The 16,475-nt window shown below is 40.7% G+C and overlaps 1 protein-coding gene across 16 annotated transcripts in view; it reads right to left on the bottom strand.

Moving 5' to 3' along the window:
* Cd47 (CD47 molecule) overlaps nt 1–16,475 on the bottom strand; it is an 812,520-nt gene that overhangs the window by 747,725 nt on the left and 48,320 nt on the right. For 4 of the 16 annotated variants that reach the window (XM_051191590.1, XM_051191594.1, XM_051191591.1 and 1 more), the window contains one exon: nt 12,939–12,962. In XM_051191590.1, coding sequence (XP_051047547.1) covers nt 12,954–12,962 — 9 coding nt within the window. In that variant the 3' untranslated portion in view covers nt 12,939–12,953. Of the gene's footprint in view, nt 1–8,913; nt 12,963–14,520; nt 14,614–14,817; nt 14,851–15,506; nt 15,532–16,475 lie in introns of those variants that run through there. The other 12 variants (XM_051191592.1, XM_051191593.1, XM_051191589.1 and 9 more) reach the window with 6 other exon arrangements.

Genomic DNA, 16,475 nt, shown 5'->3' with positions numbered 1-16,475 from the left:
TCTAGTTTGCAGAGTGACTGTTATTGGCAGCAAGGAAAGCCATTGCTGGGAATCTAGGTTGTGAGTTCTGCTTCTTAAGGCCTGTATCTACTTTGGGTTCCTGGGATTCAGAGGGGCCCATTGCTCATGCTGGGGAAGCAGCTACCCAAGAAAGCTGCCCTTGAACTCATCTTGGTTCTGTGATTTCTTGACTGAACAGCTGTTTGGAGCTAAACAGATCATTTCTCTCTCTTTTTTTTAAATATTCAAAAGTTCAGCTTCTATCCAACACCACCCTTAAAAGGAGCGACTACAGAGATGGTTCAACATTTAAGAGCTTGTGCTGCTCTTGCAGAGAACCTGGGTTTGGTTCTCAAGGCCCACATGGTGAACTCATTGAGAACCTCAGTTTCAGGAGAGCTGATTCCCTCCTTTGAGCTCTGAGGGCACCAGCCATGCACATAGTACACATCCATACATGCAGGTGAACACATTGACACATATAAAATAAAACATAAAAAAACTAAGAAATGGGAGAACGTATGGATGTAGTCTCCTTTTCTTCCTATTTGTGAGTGGTAGGGGAAATGAGTAGAATTTGTTGAGCTCCTCATTATATCTCATTAGACACTTTTATATGTAAACGAATTACCTGAAGTGCAATAAAACTGTAGAGTTCATTTGAATAGGAAGTAGTTTATGAACTGGGGAATTCCAGAGTGAGAGAGGTTTAGTGTTCTGATAAATTATCAGAGGCAAGCATTTACAAGGAAACAGAACAAAGAAACCATTTGATTGGCTGTGTCCATAATTCCCCTTTCCACTTTGCCTGTCAGAAATTCCCTGGCCACATCAGCTGCCATAACTGGGTGCGGCTAAGTTTTGTATCTGTTTGACATTTCTAAGAGATGACTAACACGTACCCAAATGAAGTGCTGCTTCTCTTTGCCGTTTAACCAAGTGTAAAGTTGTGTTTCAGGCCTAATTGTGTTTGCTCAAGAAATCTCTAGGCCTTGTTTACATTTTGTTTTTGCCATAACTGTGCCTTACAAAATTCAAAGCATGGCTACGAAAGGGAAAAAATGCTATTCTTTTATTTTTATTTTTTTTTTTTAAAAAAAAGTGAGTGGCTCAGTGTACACAGAAGGTACAAGAACCCGCTAAAATTTACATTCTCTCTTGGAAGGACCCCGATTCTGCCTGTATTTACGGTCTCTTTCATTATATCCAACACAGGGCATGACTGCTGATAATGTCATTTCCAGGGAGGATGAGCTACTAAACAGTATCTCTACAAAGGTGGAGGAGGGTGATGTGTGGGATGACGAAGACAGGAAGAAAGTCGATGCAATTAGCAGCAACAAACGAAATGGCACTGATTGATGTATCATTGCATCTTTCTAGGATTTTACAGTATTCGATGTGCTGCCTCGCCTGTCCTGAAAAGTGAGAGGAAACACATGGTATGATTTGATGTGGGCCGAACATGAGATATTCTAGGGCTAAGTAAAATCACCTCTAGCTCCTGGTCTTGTTTGTCTGGTACTCTGAACCTTCTAGAACAGTAGGGAGAGAGAAGGAGGTCAGGGCTCCCTACCTTTTCCTGCTACTTACTCAACTTTCTGCCATTTAGGACAGAGCAACTCAGGTATCACCCTGCGCACTTAAGTTCATGAGAGAGATGGAAAGGAAACAACCTAGAAAATGAATCACGGTAAGGCACTTAGACAAAGCAGATGCATGGAGACCCTGAAGCCTGCCGTAGAACAGGCACTAAAGTGCGATAATCACAAAACTCTAAACAGAAGCAAAGGTATCAAGTGAATCCTTTGCTGGGCATTCATTCCAGTGGTGTGCCTGCTGGCAAGAAAATACCATGCTAATCATTTCCCCTACCACGCAATCTTCATCAGAGCCACAGACTGAAAGGGACAGAGGAAGTAGCTTATTTTTTTTTCTCTTGGTGTGTTCGTATGCATATGTGCACGTGTCTGTGTGCATGTATCAGAATATGTAGAGGCTGGAAGCCAAATCCATGTCATCCTCTGGAACACTCCACTTCATTGGTTTTGAGAGAGTCCCTCACTGAGATCCAGAGTCCACCAGTTGACAAGACTGGCTTGTCAGTGAGCTCCAAGGATCAGTCTGTTTCTGTGTCCCCTCTACCCTGAGTGCTAGGGTTACAGATGCCTCCCGTCATACCCAGCTTTTATACGGGTGCTGGGGATAAATGTGAGGCCCCCATGGTTTCACAGCAAACACTTTACCCACCCAGCCACCTCTTCACTCCAGAAATAGCTTCAGAGTCACAATTCTGGATGCTTTGTACAGAATGGAGATCTTCAGACTTGAACACAGAAAGGCAAACAAAGGAGATTCCAGCCACACTACCACCCATCTTAAGAGCCTGAGATGCAGAATTCTTGATTAAATGCAGAAGATGTTCTGAGTTTTTTCTCATTTAACATTAGACTCTCTTTATTTAAGCAGCTCAGTAAGGAGTATAACATAATTCAGACTCACTTTTAATTATGCATATAGATAGACATTTATTTACTAATTCTGGCGAGATGCTGCTTAATTTTCATTAATGCTGTTGACTTCTGTCTTCCCATAGAACATTCTTGTTAATTTTGCTCGAATACAGTTAGCTGTTCTGTGCTTATCTAGATGGTTCTGATGCTAACACCACTGTGGAACAAATGCTTTTATATTCTAGGGGATGGGCACATCCCTCTCACTACTGTGAATTCACTGGTAAAGCCACGAATCACAGTCTACCTCTGTTTCTTGGAGGAAAGGAATGAGTGGTAGGTTTGGAGGAAGACATGAAAGAGAAGTGTATGTAATACTCCCTTCATTTGGTGCATTAGAGCTGCCATGTTCTCAGTAAAGGGCACATGCTTCTAAAACAAGTTCCTATGCTGTGCTAGAACTCAGCCGCTTGACCTACATGATACTTTAGTCCTACTTGAACTGGGTACCCGTCCCTGGCCACAGGAGTGGGCAGAGGGAAAGTAAACAAAAGCCACTTCCAGTGCCCGGCATCTCATCAGCTGCCTTTCCTTGCTTCCCATGGTACCTGAGAGGGCGGATGGGGCAAAGACGTCAGTCATTTTTGGAGAAGGGAGTAGGCTGATTTCTGTGTAACTCAAGCCTCAGCAAAAACTTGCAGCCATAAATGCTTCCATTTGTGAAGTAGTATAATGAGCCTTCAATTTCTTCAACATGTAGCTCCACTCCCATATACTTTGATTTGGTTTCTGCTGGTTATTAGGCTAAGACAGCTCCCTCTTCTTAATCACACTCTGTCTAGCATGATTGGAGGATCCGCTCTTAACATATTTTTCAGAAGTCTTGAGAATCAGTCACTGGCGTGAAGGAACAAATTAGGTTGAGTACTGCTGGTGGAAGTGGATCCCCAAGTACCTTCCCTGTGCTACAGGGATGGGCCCCTCTTCCCCTCAGTTCCCAGTTCAAGTATAATAAGAATTACCTGCTGCCTAGTGTCACTTCCTGCCTTCTGGTTTCACTAACCAGAATATTGTGGCTGGGACTGGTGTTTAAGTTAAGGCGCGATAGTTGTTTATTCTGTCCGTCACTTCATGTCCTATTTGGTTCTTTGACATAACAGCGGAGGGCAATGCAGACTTCGATGCATGCACGCTCATCCCTAGATTCAGCCATGGCCGATGAACAGGAAGGAGGAAAAAGAGAAATTGCTTCTCCTTACTGGGTGTTTACACTGTGGAGCCTAGTGGTGTGTCAACTACACTGCTTCTCACTGAACCTCCTACTTAACCTTCATTTGCAAAATGCAGAGGCACAGAGAAGATAACTGTGTAAGGCGACACAGCCAGGGAGACACAGGGCCCTGGACCCCTCGCTGTGTGCATGTCATACCCATGTAGCAAGGACTCCCAGGAGATGCTCAGGAGAACATAGGAAGCATCCCTCTTCCACAGATAAAGCAGCTATTATCAGGAGATACTGAAGATGCCATGGCCTTCTTCCAAGGGTGACAACACATGTGATGAGGCATCCTTTATGGCACTGATAACTAGGCTTCTGGGTACCACCGTGGCTATTATTGTTTCCCATTTGACACTTAGCCAGGTCTTTCTCTTCTCTACTTCCAGGCTAATAATTAGATTTAAATCCCTGACAGAACTCTAAACATCACCACAGGGAGTTCTACATCTCCTTACTATTGCTTACAAAGATTTCATTTAAAAAAGTCCTTTGAAATTATCAGTAAAGTTATACCCAGCAATAGCTTTTTTAAAAAATCTGTTATCTTACTGAGTCTTTTGAAAAACACATGCTGCTCTCTCCCTTTTTGCCTAGAGAGACCATCCCTTCTTTTTAATCTCCAGCTGGAAGAATTAAAATGCCCAGGAGGAAAAGGGCCAATTGATCTACACAGCATCCATGGTCCTAGAAAGTGAGAATTCAGGAATCTTGTCCTCATTTCATTACAAAACAAATTTGTTTTCTATACCTAGAGAAATTGTGGTGGCTTTGTCTCTCAGGGAGACATGAAAAACAACTGTTTGTTACAAATTAATCTATCAACCTTCCCATCTCAGTTGCATGAATCAGAGCTGGAGAAGGCTGTGTACAGGGGTGTCAGCCTGGCACTGTGCTGTTCTCTCTGTACCCACCCATCCATTGTCAGCACAGCAACAGTCATGGGAAGTTACTTCCCTGTCCTTTGAGGAGTAAGAGGGAGTCACACGAGGAAACAACAAATGGCAACATGGGTCTCATCAAGACACACAAAGGCAGGTGAGTGGTGAGTGGCCTCCCTGGACACTCACCAGCTGAAGAAGACTCTGTTCTAAGTCCTTCTTAGCAGGACTGGGCTCTTATGAGTACCCCAGTTGCTCTTTCTGGTCTTGTTACTGAGTCCAGTTGTGCTGGATAGTTTTATGTCAGCTTGGCACAAGCTAGAGTCACTGGAAAGGAGGGAACCTCAATTGAGGAAATGCTTTGATAAAATCCAGTCAAAAGGCATCATCTCCTTCCCTCCCTCCCTCCCTTCCTTCCTGTTTTTGTTTTTCTAGATAGGGTTTCTCTGTGTAACAGTCCTGGCTGTCCTGGAACTTGCTTTGTAGACCAGCCTGGCCTGGAACTCACTGAGATCACCACTGCCTGGCTGTAAGGCATTTTGTTAGTGATTGATTGATGGGGGAGGGACCAACCCATTTTGTGTGTGTTCATCGCTGGCCTGGTGGTTCTGGATTCTGGATTCTTGCTGAGCAGTGGTGGCACATGCCTTTAGGCCCAGCACTTGGGAGGCAGAGGCAGGTAGATCTCTGGGAGTTCAAGGCCAGCCTGGTCTACCGAGCTAGTTCCAGGACAGCTAAGGCTGTTACACAGAGAAACCCTATCTTAAAAATCCAAAACATTTTAAAAAACTTAAAAAAAAATAAAGAAAAAGGAAGAGAGAAAGCTGACTGAGAAAGTTATGGGGAGCCATGCAGTAGTAAGCAGCACTCCTCCTTGGGCTCTACATGAGCTCCTGCTTCCGGATTCCCATCCAGACTTCCTTTGATGATAAACTGTGCTATGGATACTAAGCTGAATAAACACATTCCTCTCCAAGTTGCCTTTGGTCATTGTGTTTTCATCACAGGAATAGTAACCCTAACTAAGACACTAGTCTATCCACACAATGAAGCAAACACAGTTGTATCCAGAAGCCCAAGCATGGGATATGGCCAACCATTCCAGTCAAATCCTTTAGTCAGATGTTTCTCTTAAAGATTATAAATACATATATAACATTTTCCCCCAAGGCACACAAATATAAGAATATTCAATTTTACTACATCTGGCTATCAAAAAATGAATGAAGAAAAATTTGTATAATTTTAAAGCTCGATTCTTTCAGGCAATTAAATGCCCCACAGTTAATGGACTTAAAGCATAAAACTTGTACAGTTTGTTGGACAGCTTTCTTTGAGCGGAAATGTGAAAATATGCAAAATCATTATTTTTGGATGCTTCAAATATTTTCTTACTTAGGATCCAGGAGGCTATTAAATTAAACCTTGGGTTTCGCACATCGTAGGTGAGAAGCATACTGGGTTGGTATCTACAGCCTGATCCAGGATAATCTGTTCCGTGACATTTAGCAATAGTTGCTAACAGAACCACTTCCATCAATAGGTATATGATGAAGAACATTGGCTTTAGTCAATCCGTGATTGTTACACTGAAGATTATACATGTATCCAGCCCATCCAACTGTGATATGAACAAGATATGGCAATGGAGTAAAGAAAGGAGGTAATCAAACACACACCTCTGCTAACTTGCAAATGAAAGGCTTATGAACATTACCTTCTGAAAACTCCCAGTTGAGCTGGGGGTGGAACTCCCAGGAGAGTATGGAAGCCTTCCTAGAAAGGGTTGTCTAGGAAGTGGGGTTCAGGGATAGTCCACACAGAACTCTCACCTTAGTGATCAGCACCTGTTCCTGCAAAGTGCCAGCAAGACTGAGTTCTCTTAGCATTTATTGAGAAAGCCTAAGAGCATCTAGGTTGTCCCTTCCTCCTGGAGGGATTTCTTAGGTACCTATGACAACACGAAAGCAATCTATAGCAATTAGCTGGGGTGGGTACTCAATTCTAGCACATGGGAGGCTGAAGCACAGAGATCATGAGGGTAGAGGTCAGCCTGGTCTACAGAGCAAGTTTGATGGTAAGAGTCTGTATCAAAGAACAAAGTGTGTGTGTGTGTGTGTGTGTGTGTGTGTGTGTGTGTGTGTGTGTGTGTGTTTGGAAGATGGGTCTATGATGAAATAAGCTTGTTTTAAATACAGCCTCTCAGAAGGCCTGTTACGATGCTAGTGTTCGTCACCTGTCCACAGAGAGCAAGTGCACTTATCACAAAAGCTGCAAAAGTAGCACGCTGTCACCAAGACTGATACCATACTTCAGTCTTCAGATTTGCAGGATAGTAATTTGAAAAATGTTTACTAACACCCAAATTGGGTAAAGGTATCTGGTTCCCTATAGCTGGCTACTATGTTGCTGAAGGGCTGTTGTCTTCTCATCAACTGCACACAACTGATTAACTACTAGATTTCTAGGTGGCCTACTGTGCTGTCTTTAACACTACATAAGCAACCCTGTTATCTGTGCCTTGGTGTTCAACACTTCATTCTCCTCTGATGTGGGACGTGAGTACCAAGAAGAGCCCGCTGTGTGAGTTCCCACAAGGCAAATACCATCAAGTGGGCCACCTCAGATATTACCCTAATCCATTGTTTTGTAAAGTTGTCAAACGTGAGGCCTTGGGTGGAAAGGTGCCAGGCAAAAGAGAAGCCCAGTTGAGCTTGAAGCCTACACGCCAGTGGGAGTTCTAATCAGGCTGAGTACAGTTCGGGGCTTCATGGAGCAGCTTTCAGGGCAGGAGGCAGGCCATTAAATGCTTTCTGAATTCCATTAGTTACTCCTGCTGAGAATGAGAAAGTCCTCCTAAGTGCATAGAAATTAAATTGCCTATGATGCAGGGAACAAGATGGTACTTTGCTGCCAAATATTATTTTCCATTTAAATGGTCGACAATCACACATGTAATGTAGACTTGTAAGAAGGACCTGAAGGGATGTGGCACTGACCAGGAACCTGTGCCTCAAATCTAATGACTTCAATTGTCTGGTAACTACCCAGTTCTGCTTCAAGAGAATTTACCCTCTCTTCTCCAACTCCCAGCTGGGTTAATGCACCATAGAGACAGCCCACAGCCTCTGTTGTAGGCTGGGTGTGGACGTGGGTCTGGCCAAATGAGAACAAGACATGCTTGGCCCCAGAGGCTAAAAGACAGGTACATTGGGACAGTTAATAACACCAGTAGGTAAGACTCCGGGTGTGTCTGTTCTGTGAGGGGTTATCTAAATTAGGCTGAGACCCATCCTAACTGCTGGGTGGAGAATAAAGAGAAAGGAAGCTGTGTAATAGCACTCATCCATAACTCTGCTCCTGACTACAAATGCAATGTGCCAGCTTCCTCAAGACCTTGATGCCATGACTTTTCCACCTTGGTGGACTGTAAGTCACAAACTGTTGAGCCCCAATTAACCCTCTCTTCCTTCAGTTGAGTTCATCAAAGTATTTCATCACAGCAGTAAGACACACAGCTGATATGTACATTATTGTCACACGGAACTAGGAAGGATCCCAACCCCTTGACTAGCTCAGAGGTCCAGCCTCCAGCTGTAACAGCTGAATTTTCAGGTTACATTGGCCAAAAGATCTGCACTCCCACTTAGATTTTGAGTTCTCTTTAAAATCAAAATAGCTTAACGGGGGAAGAATTAAAATGGAAAACCATACAATTCAGTTTGGGCAGGGGCTAGTCTTACCCTTCAGGCCAAGTGCTTTTCTGGGGTCTTTAGCTAGCAAGTAGTAACGCCAGGACTAGAACCTAGGACCTCCTTTTCTCACGATGTTTACACCCATGACACACATCTGTTTTAAACTTCTAATTAAAACTCTGAAGATTCTTATGTTGATTATACATAAACTATTAAGTAAAAATCCCTTTTAAAAAATCATCCTTCCTAGACTTTGGGAGCACATTCCCCCTGGAGGGATACTCCCTTAGCCTAGAGGCAGGGTGGAGGGCCTAGACCCTACTCCAAATGACTTGACAGATTTGATGATAATACCTTCTGGAAGGCATCACCTTCCCTGTGGAGTGGGGTGGGGGTGGGGTGGGATGGGAAGGGGCATGGGAAGAGGGAACTAGGATATGTAAAATAAGGAAAAATAACACACACACACACATACACACATATATGTATTTATATACATCCTTTCTATTACATAGAGTTTTTGGAACTATAAAAATGTACTAAAAACAAAATTTCTCAGGAATGTGCTTGTGGTCTGCCGTCGCAGCAACATAAACAGCCCAACAAAATAGCTTAAAATGTTTTATTAAGTATATATAATATTACAGGGTAATATTTACACAGTTTTTTTTTTAAATAAAAAAGTATCTTGGCAAAGATTGCAGGTATTCAAAGCTTCAAACAGTGATAAATTGATTTAATACATAAAAAAAAAAAACCTTTAAGGGTAACACAGCTGTAAAACAACTTTGGTCTTTAAATTACTGCAAAAAAATGGCTACTGACAAATAGTACACCTTTAATTGCTATGCTAAAAGGCCCCCAGGAGAGTACCTTGCACATAGCAATACTGGAGTCCTCTTACAATTTAGAGTGGTTAATGGACAGTTATATGATGTGGGAACTAATTCTCAACAATGGCTTTCTGTAAATAATACTCTGTTTAATAAAAATCAAAAATGTTTTCTTCTGTCATCCATCATGACAAACACCCTGAAAACTCCACTGACATCTTATAGAGAGGCTTACTAAAAATGCCCTTTCTTTTCCTCCAAATATTAGACATGTGGAAAACTCGCTATTGAACGGTCATAATGAAGGGTGATCAAAGTCATAGGCAGGACAATTTCCTGGGTACAGCTCATCTCTTTGAAGTTAACTTGGGCCATCCCTTTTAGCCACAGAAGATGACTTAACAAGACCCCTAGTGGGTGTGGCGATTAAGAGATTTTTTTTTTTTTTTTAACACTCATCTCTAAATAAAGCCTCAGTTAAATACAGTAAAAGGACAAAGTGTTGCCAGACTTTTTTTTTCCCCTCTAGTTCCCAACATCAGGCAAACAGGTGCCTGTATTTACACGCCCTGTGGAGGACATTTTTGAGTACCCACTGTAAGACAAGATAAATCTAGACAATGATATACAGCTGAACTCTTATTAATGAGATAATAGCAGAGTGAATGCATCACTTTCCCAATTTTAATAACTCAAACACAATTTTGCCACTATATTGACTATAACATCCCGAAAGAAAGCCTATTATGTAGATACAACCCCATGACTTTTAGTCTGATATTGTGAATGATTTCAACAGACCAGACTTGGAATTTTCAGGTGAATCATCCTTACTTAGTCTCTTATAATTTTCAAAGCATGTGAAATTTGTCAAAAATAGAAATAAAGAAACAAAAAGAAAAATAAAGAGAGAAAAACTCTAGCTTACCCCATTAAAAAAGAGAATCTAAGTGCAGGAAACTCTTGCCATCAAACTTCTGTACTGAGTATTTACTAATGTATGCAGAACACCACAGGCAGAAAGGGAGGAAAGGGAAGCCACACTTTTATTTTGGAAGGAATTTTTAAAGTTCAGTGAGAATAACACACACACACACACACACACACACAAAAAAAAACCAACCAAACAAACAAACAAAAAACCCAACAGAGCTAAGCAGAGATACATGAAGCACCAGGAAGGGTAAGTGAGAGATGAGAGAGGCCCCAGACAGATGGGGACAGGTTACCAAATACAGCCAGTGACGGGTGAGGGCTGAAGCACAATGATTTGAAAGAGAAGAAAAATGGGACTCAGCCATAAAGGCTGGAAAAAGTGTTGCGGAAAATGACGAATGGCATCACTCCATACTATTGTATAAATGGAGAGCAGACAGTAAATAAAAACCAAATAGAGAATAATGGCAGCAGAAATTGGGATCAGAGAGAAAAAACATTTTGTGGGGCAAAACAGATGCATGTAGCCCACAATATTGTTAGCAATTTAAATCTGCTAGGATGAGAGCTGGGAGCCATTGTGGGTTTGATTTAAAGAGGGTGAACTGGCCCAATACTGCCCAGGCACGAGCACTCTTTGCTGCTGTAGTTCCTTATACAGAGAAGTTGGTATCTAAGAACAAGAGCTGAATTCATCCTATATTTCCCTGGCTATCACCAGTGGTACTGTCTAGGGCACTCAATGCCTCCAATGGCAGGCAGCAAAGAGAACATGACAGTTGGTTAAGACCCAAGACTGAACCCCGAGCAGAGGGGCATTGACTACATATTATTAAAAGGTACAACTTTAGTTCATTAAAAAAATTTTTTTGACTATAAAGATTTTCACACCTGACTCTTTTAATAGAGAAGGAAAATTTGGATCTGTTCCAAGTCCATCTGCCTTTTGCTCTCTCTCTCTTCATCAAAACTGACTTCAAAGTAACCAACAATATGAGCAAAGTCTAAATATTTTCAGAAGGAGAAAGGAAAGCATCAGGAGCCATCGGGTTTGTATACAGACATCCTGCTCCCTCTTTATACACAAATACTTTGAACAGCTACAAAATCAGGGAGGAAACCTACTTTTCTTTAGAAGCACTATCTTGGTAGTATGGTCAGTTTTCTGAGAGGCCTCAGTAGGTCGTTATGATTAGGTTTGCCATGAACAAACCACTTGGTCCCCACATGAAAGATGACAATAAATTTGGCATACAAGAGGCACATGGAAACATTCAGTGGACTAGAAGAAATAACCATTAGTAATGCAAACACAAATACAAATGCCTTGTTACACAAACAGGAAACATTACTGGTATTTTTTTTTTTTTAAGAGGGCACTGGTGAGCAGTCAAAAAAGCTTGGCACATTACCTAGTTTTAAAGATCAAATATTTGCATCAAATATAATTCCACCCAATAAGGACCTTTGTTTGTAAATGTATTTACTAAAAGCACAAAGTCAGCATTTGCTCTTCTGTTGATGACTCAATTTTGTGGATACAGAAGATGCATGTGCCTACCTTATACATGTGCACATACAAACACGCCCACAAACGAGGTAAAAACAAGTGCTAATAATCTAAAAGTACTCCATGCGATCACAACTGTCAGGACATTGGTTTTCTGCTAACCGGGTAGGGAATGGGGTGGCTTTGTTTTACTTTTCAAACTTAGGGAAAGAGGAGGAGGCAGGAGGCAGGATACAGGAGGAAGGTGATGAGTGTTCATCATGCAACAAAGAGACAATAGGCGTAAAACCTCCTCCCCTGGCCTTGCTAGGGCCCTGATGGAGACACATGTTGCCATGCAGGAGACGCATAGTTCAGATTTCAGTCTTGCTTTGTCATGCCTCCAATCAGAAAACATGGGAAGAAACACCTTAGATTTTGCCTTCAAACCAGAGGTCTGGAATACATATGTTACAACCATAGCTATTTTTTTTTTTTTCTGAAAAGTATGAGTGAGCACAGTGCTTGGAGAATAAGTCTGGCTCCATTCTGCAACTGACACTACTGTGTCACGGGCCCATGTCTGAAGAGGAGAAAGGGTACTCCATCTTGTACCTCAAACGCAAGAAGCAGGACAGGACAGGGTGCAAAAGGGTCATGTGCAAAAGAAAAAAAAAAAAAAAAAAAAAAAAAAAAAAAAAGAATAAAAGAAAGAAAAAGAAAAACACATCGATTAAAAAAAATTCAAAATCAGGATGCACTTTATGTCAAAGGGAGAGTGTAAGTGGAGGCAACCCCCAAGAATGAAGGCATTAGTGCCGTCAATATCATAGCACACATAGGGGGCAGACAGGATCTGTCCACCAGACTCATTTGTCTACTTCACTCTTTATCCCTGTGACCTGGCAGTGACAGTCATGATATTCAGCTAGCAGCATGAGTGACAGAGCTGCTGGGAACCTGAGTTTACTAAGGCTTGCTGGATACCACTATTTTTCATAGGTATCTCTGGATAGCCATCAGGTTAATGGTAGGTACATCTCATCCAGAATTGATTTAAACCCAGTGTCCAGAGACTCAAGGATCTAGCAAGTGTCATTCTTGGAAGTTGCCCCTGAAATGTCTGCCCCTAGTTGAGTAGAAACAATAGAAAAATGGATTTCAATTGGTTACACAACACAATTATAATTCTTTTATTAAGTAAATCACAGCTGCTTTGAATATAAACTTAACTGTAATAATCATCTATGGGTCAATGACATGTTCTTTCATAGATGAAAAGTCAGTTACTGTTGCTTATTTTCTTCTTCCCAGCTGAGTCAGCAAGGCCATGGTGCTTAAACACAAATGTATTCCTTTACTTCTGACTCTCCAGGTTCATCACTTCCCCTCACTTACTCTGGAAAATAGAAGCGTTGACATTTCATCACTCCTGATGTCTACTTCCAGTGTATTAAGACACAATCTGTTTCTAAACGTGAAACTGTTTCAGATATATTATATCAAATATAATGAGAACATATCTGTAAAGGTCACAGAGAGAAATCAGGCAAATCACTAGCCTTTTTGCTTTGCTAAGTAAAATATGCCAGTGACAAATGAAAATAAAATCAACGCAGACTGATAATCTTGGTTTGCTGGGTCAACTTGACAAAAAGCAAGAGATGTTATTGATCCAAGAATAATATTCTATCACATTCACTTTCTTCGATTTACACCATTCAGTAAATCTAAGTGAAACAGACTTGTGATCTGGCATAGGTAAAGCTGATGGCACCTTGAACCTCACTCAGTGAGACAAGGCACATCATGAGCCTTGAGTGGATGTTAGAAGACAGTGCTCCTCAATAGATACTTAAAAAAACAAGTTGTGATCAGCTAAATGTGGCCAAAATTCAGGTCTTTTCCAAGGTCATCACAGACCTCATATGCTACACAAACATGTAAAAAAAAATTAATAATAATCAAAACCATAGTTCTCTATGCTACCACATTTTAAAGAAGTCACATTTTAAAGAAGACTAACAAAGAGGCACTGAAGGTTTTTATATTGGTTTTCTACAAATGGAGAAAAGTGTGTGTGTGTGTGTGTGTGTGTGTGTGTGTGTGTGTGTGTGTGTTAATCCCCTTGCATAAACATGGCAGCTTGGTGGGCAAAAGAACTGAATATTTGAAAACAAGACAGAGGGCAAACACCATAAAACCATGCCGGGAATCCTGGTATCCTTTCCACTTATTCCCATTAAAAACACTATTTTTAGGAAGCAGTGGCTCATGTAGTGAAACACACGTTTAAAAGCTATGACAAAAGCTTGTAACTATGGGACCATTCTGGACTTCCCTTTAAACACATGCCTGAGCACTGTTTTAAATTTAGCTCACCCTACACATGATCGAAGTGTTTTTAATCTTATGTAGAAGTTAATTGTGCTCTGGGGAAGATGGCCTCCTGTGTCCCCGAAGTTCTTTGTTATGGAGTTGAACCAGCAGGTCACAGGCTTTAAAACAGCAAAATACGGTGCAAGGAATAGTTTCAAGTACTAATGTTGTGAAGACGTTTTTGAAAACAGGATAAAAATACCAATGTAGTTCCTAAATGCCCATGGAGCTAGAGAATCATAGCATATTAATGTTAAAAAAAAAAAAGTGGATCACAGGCTTCTTGGGTTAGGATTAACAAGTAAATATGTTGGGCATATTCAGGAAGCATATGTTGCTATTGAGCTGGTGTTCAGAAAAGAGGGAAAGGCTCGGGAAGTAAGGAAGTCTCTGTTTCTCTTTAATCCTTTCCCACAATGTTGGAATTAAGCTCCTGCTTGGAAAAGTGGACATATCATTCCCAGTGTCATGGGTGACAAAATCATCTCCATGAGAATAAAAGAAACCCTATCAAGGTGAGACAAACTTATGCCAGAGTATATGCACACCTCAGAAAAGCATTTTAAAGGCTCACTAAACCCGAAACATGTGTATCAAAGGTGGCAACTGCTCAGCTGTGGAGCCAGGAGGTTCCTATTGGTGAGATCCTGCAAGTTTTTGTTCTTACCTACCTACAGAAAAATGATAGCATGGTAGGTAAAAGAAAGAAAAGAACAACAAACGAGATCTGTTTTAAACATCAAGAAATATGGACATTCATGAGTATCAGTATCCCTTTTATTTTTTAAAAAGTTGTAATTTCAAGAAGCTCTCTGCTTTCTTTTTAATGTCCATGCATCAATCTGTATACAACGGCAGGTGAATTTTATACTTACCATCATTCATCATTCCTTTTGATTCTTTAAATGCTAAGGATTAGTAACAAGCAGGCAATTAGTAGAAAGGCAAGTTAGTATGATTTCACAGTTAGAAATAATCTCAAAATAAGCAAATATGCAACAACACAATACCAACTATTCCTCAACTAGACAGCTAGACTCCTTTGCAGGTATCATTCACTGGAATGCATTTCTAGGGCTCACACCCACAGCATCCACAAAAACAAACAGACTTATTGAGGTATACAGATCTTGATTTACATAGAAAGTAGATGAAACATTTTGGTATCATCACTCCATGGTGGCAACCTGTATTTTTCTAAAACTGACAAATTAGAAATTCGAAGCCACTGAAATTTTTCTTCACTGTGGGTGTGATACTTCAACTTGTCTAGTATAGAAAGGCCAATGGTCCCCTTGCCCAAATGTCACTTTGCTAAATTGAACAACTACTATAGCACAGGACAGAAAGAACATTACAAAGGCAATACTACCAGTTTCTAATGGATAATCAAGAATCAAGAGATCAAGGCAAGAGAACACATGAACAATAAAGCAAGCAAACAAACACTCCCAAACTAGATTCTTCCCCAAGGCACAGGTGGGCATTCTAACGTCTTTGAGGATCAGTTCAAATTATCATCTGCTAATTGATCAAGACTACTAAGTGTATAATAATCACATACCGTTAAGAGGTTCCTCTACAGCTTTCTGGAAAATATTTAAAATATATTTACATAAAATATACACTATTCTATGTCTTTTATGCTAAAAACTTACACTATCATTGCACTTATAAGCGGAGACTCTTATGCTCTAAAAGCAAAATAAGACATCAAAAGCTAATGAAACAAGGCTTCCCTTCCCTAGGCTAGTTAATAGTTTAATAATAACCATATTATTCTCTTAGTATTTTTTTCTGTGCAAAATTTCCCACTCCACCCACCATTCTCAGTTCAAGAAATCTCATGAAAGTATTAATGTACAAACATGCAAATTGCAGTAACAGAAAATACAGTTAAATACGAGATGGTAGCAAAGCGAAATCATCTTCACATCATGCAAATTGAACTCAGTAACAGCAAGAAATTGTTAAAATTTAACGGTCCATTGGTCAGGTTATCTCTAAGAGGCACCAGGAAAACTGCTGCTTGTGACTAACGTAGCTATGACTCCAGTGCCTTCAGAATAAAAGGCTGAAGTAAGTTAACACATTGTGCCCCTGCCTGCCCTTTGGGTGTGTCCTTTGAGGATGCCCGATTTATCTGTCAGTTGTCATTTACAGGAAGATGACTACAATACAGTCCCCTTCAGAGCTCAGGTAAGAACTCTCAGACCTGCCACTGTGATGAGTCAATACGGTAGTTTCATTCTTTTTTTTTCCTCCCCCCACCTCATATGTCTCCTCCTGAATTTTCTGTTTTTCTTAGAATTTCCCCAGTGAACTTATGAAGGCAGGCAGATACAATGAAACTTGTAGTATACTTTTGGGAAAGTGCTAGTAAAACTGGAGAGTCATTATTTGGAACAGATTTTTCTTTCAACAACATATACCTTGGAAACTAAATATTTTTTAAACTATATTTTTAAATGAAGTCAGTTTAGCACAAATTTCTCTTCCTTAATGTCATGCTTGAAACTGCCATTCTATAAAT

This window comes from Phodopus roborovskii, unplaced genomic scaffold (genome assembly GCF_943737965.1).
Source record: "Phodopus roborovskii unplaced genomic scaffold, PHOROB, whole genome shotgun sequence".
Taxonomy (NCBI): Eukaryota; Metazoa; Chordata; class Mammalia; order Rodentia; family Cricetidae; genus Phodopus; species Phodopus roborovskii.
This window is presented reverse-complemented; position numbering and strand designations above follow the sequence as displayed.